The 6,000-nt window shown below is 46.6% G+C and overlaps 1 protein-coding gene across 2 annotated transcripts in view; it reads left to right on the top strand.

Moving 5' to 3' along the window:
- The first annotated feature begins 240 nt into the window (after window positions 1–240).
- Window positions 241–6,000, top strand: part of PSME4 (proteasome activator subunit 4) — a 106,681-nt gene continuing 100,921 nt past the window's right edge. The window contains exon 1 of one of the 2 annotated variants that reach the window (XM_025353783.1): window positions 241–532. In XM_025353783.1, coding sequence (XP_025209568.1) covers window positions 291–532 — 242 coding nt within the window. In that variant the 5' untranslated portion in view covers window positions 241–290. The remainder of the gene's footprint in view (window positions 533–6,000) is intronic. The other variant, XM_025353782.1, reaches the window with a different exon arrangement.

The raw sequence follows: 6,000 nt of genomic DNA, 5'->3' as shown, positions 1-6,000 counted from the left end.
CCCGGAAGTGACTTGAGACCGGTCCGGAACCTCTGAGCCCGGCGGCTGCAGCGTCACCAGCCGAGCCGGTGCGGGGCGGGCAGAGCGGCCGCTGCCGCCGCCAACGAACCGGGAACCGCGCGGGGCCCAGCAGGACGCCGGCCAGGGAAGGGGGCCTAGCGATCGGTCAGAGGGCGACGGGCCGCCGGCGGCCGCAGGGCGACGAAGACGCGGAGGAGGCGGAGCCCGGAGAGGGGTGGGGGTCGGGGAGGGTTAGGGTGGGAGGGGGTAGGGGGGGTGTCCCTGGGCTCATGGAGCTGGCCGAACGGTCGAGAGTCGGAGAGCCCCCGGAGCCGGGCGGGCGTCCCGAGCCGGGCCCGCGGGGCTTCGTCCCGCAGAAGGAGATCGTCTACAACAAGCTGCTGCCCTACGCCGAGCGGCTAGACGCCGAGTCCGACTTGCAGCTGGCCCAGATCAAATGCAACCTGGGCCGGGCGGTGCAGCTCCAAGAGCTGTGGCCCGGGGGCCTCTTCTGGACCAGGAAACTCTCCACGTAAGTGTGCCCGGGCCTGCAGGCCGGGCCGGGGGAAGAGGCTTAGTGAGAGGTGTCGGGGATGGGTGCTCTTTGTCCAGAGGACTGGACCCTTAGCTCTGTCCTCGCTGGAGCTGTCCCCGAGCGGTGGTCCCAGGGTCGTGACAGAGCCTGTGAAGCACTCAAGCCGTCCTCCCTGACACTTTCTTACCGGGATTCCCGGGTCCTCACCAGCCCTGCACGTCTTCTCCATCTGCTTCTCCCGAAGTGTTCGGGTTGTTGTCTTCCCACCTGGGGGGACCTGGGGAGCCCAAGGGCCCCGGCCCCGAGGGAGAGAGGTAAGCCTTTCCCAAGGGTCCTCCGTGGATCTTTGCGCATAGGAGAGGCGGGGCAGAGAGGATTTGCCTTTGGGGGAGTTCTGTGACTTCTCTCCCTGCTTCCTCCGGTTCTTCCTTCCCCTACGATCCCCGCCTCTTCACATCTCCGTTGGCGTCTAGTAACTTTCTGAATGGAAAGGAGACCATTGGGAAACTTAAGGGTTCTGCTTTTTTGGGGCCCGCTCAGACCTGGCGGAGTTGATCGAAAAGGTTGGTTTAAAGTCAGACTTCATTCTTGAGCTTAACGTCTTAGACGTTAATGTGGACAATGTTGTTTAAGATCCTAAGGATTGTGTGTTGTTCCTGTTGTGACATTTCTTTTGGAGAGGCCTTTAAGATACTGAGGAAAGTAGGGAAGAGCACTGTCAGGATGTCCACGGCGATACTCGTATCAGGCTTGTGTTAATATTTTGAGTTACTCAGATTAACATAGGTTACCTGAATCAGTTTCAGGAGTTCTGTTTGTAAACTAGCTTCAAACTATAGTGTCACTGAAATTAGAAAAAAAACAAAAAACAAAGAATAAAAATACAGTGGGGGAGGAAAGGTTACATTTACCTGCTGGGTGGGCATCTTTACTGTGTCCGAAGAGCTTTTTAAGAAATAATTTTGCTGTATCTTGTTTGGTTAACTGTACATAAAATCTAGTAACATGGTATGTTCACGCATGTGAGTATGGATGGGTGAACACACAAGACGTAAGTCACTCATTCAGTGTTTACCCAAATCTACTGATTGAACTGAGTGATGACTCAGGGTTTTGTAATAGTTTTGTCCATATTTCTTCACTGGATGATTCTCGTCTGCCAATTATTAAGGAGCCTCTGACAAATTTCTCATTTCCACTTGAGGGGTGGGTGGGAACTAAAATTAAAAAGAAGCAAAACTGAAACATGTAATTTGCCCTCTTCAGAGAGTGATCATAAAATGTCAAGGTTAACAGCTCTCCTCCTGACTAGAGTATAAAGAAGTTTTTGGTGTTAACGATCCTTAGGAGAATGGGGGTGAGGGGCGGCAGAAGCAGGAATGCAACAGGGAGAACCACGTTTAGTCAAAAAAAGAATACTTCATAAATAGTTACAATCCAAATGCTTTTTGAAGTGAGACTCCTAGGTTTTTGTGTTACTCAGGCACAGTAAAAATAGTCACTTTGTTACAGTGATTCCCCATTTTAATCACTTGGATTAGACTTGCTGGGAGAATACCTACCATTTTTGGGGACGCAAACAGCTTTTTTTAGATATGCAGTATATACATATGCCATGGTGCGAAGGCATATCTGGTTTGGATTTATGAACCTAGAATCTACCAAGGCATACTTAAACATTGTTTTCTGAAGTATTTATTGTTATCAAGTTTGGTAAATTAGCAGTCCGGGTTATGTTATTTTGGCTTATTAGGTAAAAGTTTTTACTTAGAAAGGGCTAAAAATAACAGTGGAGCTAATGTTTGGTGTTTAGGGCTGGATTGCTGATGGCTTAATACCCATGAACCTATAACCATTTATATCTAAATAACCAACAAGAAATGCTATCGGGTAAAATTTTGTTTTGGTATAATGGTTAAATGCTGGAAACTGATTCTTGGTATTGCACTATGAGACATTTTGAATGCAGTGGGACATGTTGTGATCTTGGGTGTGTTTTTTTCCTAAGTCATGTTAAGGTGACCTGTTTATAGTTGTGCTTGTTTTTTAAGCCTTCTGTGTTGCATAAGTGAACATCTGAATAATGCCAAAACGTGTGACGAAAGCTGAGTGGTGATCATATTTAGTACTTCGTAGAATAGAAAGTGGTAATGAAAAGAAAATCTAGTTTCTCCCACTAGCCCTGAGACTGTGGGAAAGTTACTTAATCATGTGTTTCAGTATTCTTGTGCGTGAAATGAGGAGATTGGACTAAATAATTCTTTTTTTTTTTTTTTTTTGAGGTGGAGTCTTGCTGTTTCCCAGGCTGGAGTGCAGTGATGGGATCTTGGCTCACTGCATCCCCTGCCTTTCGGGTTCAAGTGATTCTCCTGCCTCAGCCTCCCAGGCAGGTGGGATTATAGGCGAGTGCCACCACGCCTGGCTACTTTCTTTGTATTTTTAGTAGAGAGAGGGTTTCACCATGTTGGTCAGGCTGGTCTTGAACTCCTGACCTCAAGCAATCTGCCTGCCTCGGCCTCCCAAAGTGCTGGGATTACATGTGTGAGCCACCGCACCTGACCTGGACTAAATTCTTGAGAAGCATTTCTACTCTGGTATTCTGCAGTTTTATTTTTTTAATCCTGTCAAGCTTCACATCAGTCGTTGTGTGTATCTTTCTATAAGAACTGTTTGAATAATTTGTAAAATACTAGAAACAGTTGCATAGATCAGGTACATTCCTAAAGACCAAAGTGTAAATGCAGTTGAGAGTTACTGGGACTATCTTGCCAAACAGAACTGTGCACCCCTAATCTGGACATCAGAGGTGTGTTTGGGACCAAGTTCTGGTTTGGGAGGTTCTCAGGCTTTATATTTGGTCCCTCTTTTTGACTTTTTTTTTTTCTTTTTGGAGACAGTCTCACTCTGTCGCCCAGGCTGGAGTGCCGTGGCAGTATCTCGCTCACTGCAACCTCCACCTCCACCTCCCCTGTTCAAACGATTCTCCTGCCTCAGCCTCCTGAGTAGCTGGGATTGCAGTTGTATGCTGCCATGCCTGGCTAATTTTTGTAGTTTTAGTAGAGACGGGGTTTCACCATGTTGGCAAGACTGGTCTCGAGCCCAGGTGATCTGCGTGCCTCGGCCTCCCAAAGTGCTAGGATTACAGGCTGAGCCACCGCGCCAACCCTTCTTTTTGACTTTTTTCTTCATTTTTAGTAGTTTCAATCCATTTCTAAACTTGCAGGTCTGTTTAGCATCTCTGAAGAAAGGTTATTTCTATATTTTCAAATACTTTGCCATGTGATATAGGCTTTTTCCAGTGAGATATAGACAGTTTAATGTACTAGAACTGGTCAAGAGAAGTTGTGTGATGTAATGTATCACAAGGCAAATTTTTAATAAGGGAGGAAACAAATCAGAGAACTTGAAACAAATTAGAGAAAGTAGGAACAAATTAATGGTCTTTGGACAATGGCAGACAGCTCAGCTGGACACTGTAAGTGAAATATTGGTAGATAACTTGTATGGCCCATGTAGAGAATGAAGGGAGTTGAAGAAAGGTATTCTTAAAACTTGATTTTGTTACGCCTGTAATCCCAGCACTTTGGGAGGCCGAGGCAGACGGATCATGAGGTCAGGAGTTCGAGACCAGCCTGACAAACATGGTGAAACCCCATCTTTACTAAAATTAAGAAAATTAGCCTGGCATGGTGGCGTGCGCCTTTAATCCCAGCTACTCAGGAGACTGAGGCAGGAGAATCGCTTGAATCTGGGAGGTGGAGGTTGCAGTGACTCTGTCTCAAAAACAACAACAAACAACTCAAAAAACTTGATTTTGCCCCCTTGCCTTTCTGGACCTTTCATGAGAGGCAGTGAGTGCTAGTTAGAACACCTCAGGTTATCTGTACGTGAGGTGTATCTGGCCTTGCCACCAACATTATTATCTTTTTTTATTTTTTTATTATTATTTTTTTGAGACAGAGTCTTGCTCTGTTGCCCAGGACAGAGTAGCTGGGATTACAGGCATGTGCCACCATGCCTGGCTAATTTTTTTGTATTCTTAGTAGAGACAGGGTTTCACCATGTTGGCCAGGCCAGTCTCAAACTCCTGACCTCAAGTGATCTGCCCTCCTCGGCTTCCGAAAGTGTTGGGATTATAGGCATGAGCCACCATGCCCTGTCTAACATTATTATCCTGGTGAGAATTTAGATTATTAGTGGGTTTTCAAACTTTAAATTTAGTAGTAGAGTGTTTTATTTTTTATTTTTATTTTTTTTGAGACAGAGTCTCACTCTGTCATCCAGGCTGGAGTGCAGTGGTACAATCTCAGCTCACTGCAACCTGTGCCTCCCAGGTTCAGGCAATCCTCGTGTCTCTGCCTCCAAGTAGCTGGCATTGCAGGTGAGTGCCACCACACCTGACGAATGTTTGTATTTTTAGTAGAGAGGGGGTTTCGCCGTGTTGCCCAGGCTATCTCAAACTCCTGGCCCCAAATGATCCACCCATCTCGGCCTCTCAAAGTGCTGGGAATACAGGCATGAGCCACCACGTGGCACCAGTAGTGGGGTGTTAAAAAACCAAATTTTGGCCAGGCGCGGTGGCTGACGCCTGTAATCCCAGCACTTTGGGAGGCCGACGCAGGTGGATCACAAGGTCAGGAGTTCGAGACCAGCCTGACCAACATGGGGAAACGCTGTCCCTACTGAAAATACAAAAAAACTCCACAAACAACTGGGTGTGGTGGCGGGTGCCTGTAATCCCAGCTACTCAGGAGGCTGAGGCAGGAGAATTGCTTGAACCCGGGAGGGGGAGGCTGCAGTGAGCCGCGATCGCACCACTGAACTCCAACCTGGGTGAAAGAGTGAGACTCTAACTCAAAAAAACCAAAAAATAAAAATAAAAAAAATTTTAAAAACCCCAAAATTTTAAACATGAAATTGGATTCCTCAGGCAAATTAAAACCCCACTCATTAAAAAAAAAAAAAGAAATACTACTTCTTGATAATAGAACTTCTGAAACCTCCTGAGGGCTCCAAAACACAGTTCGAAATATCTCTTGGGTACATTGGGTATCGTGGCTCACGCCTGTAATCCCAGCACTTTGGGAGACTGGGATTACTTGAGGTCAGGAGTTCCCTGGCCAACATGGTGAAACCCTGTCTCTACTAAAAATACAAAATTTTGCCGGGTGTGGTGGCACTCACCTATAATCCCAGCTACTCGGGAGACTAAGGCAGAAGAATCGCTTGAACCTGGGAGGCAGAGGCTACGTTGAGCCGAGATCGCACCACTGCACTCCAACCTAGGCAACAGAGGGAGACTCTTGTCTTAAAAATAAATAAATAAATAAATAATAACTTGGCCTTTCTAGCTCTTTGTTCTTTTTAAACTGATCCGGAGGAAAGGGAGGGAAAAGGATGGAGAATAAGGGAATAGGTTATTGTTTCCTACAGTTATCCTATCCATGATTCTCGTGTGTGTGTGT

Source organism: Theropithecus gelada, chromosome 13 (assembly GCF_003255815.1).
Source record: "Theropithecus gelada isolate Dixy chromosome 13, Tgel_1.0, whole genome shotgun sequence".
NCBI lineage: Eukaryota > Metazoa > Chordata > Mammalia > Primates > Cercopithecidae > Theropithecus > Theropithecus gelada.
The sequence above is the reverse complement of the archived record's forward strand: the minus strand, read 5'-3'. Positions and strand labels throughout refer to the sequence as shown.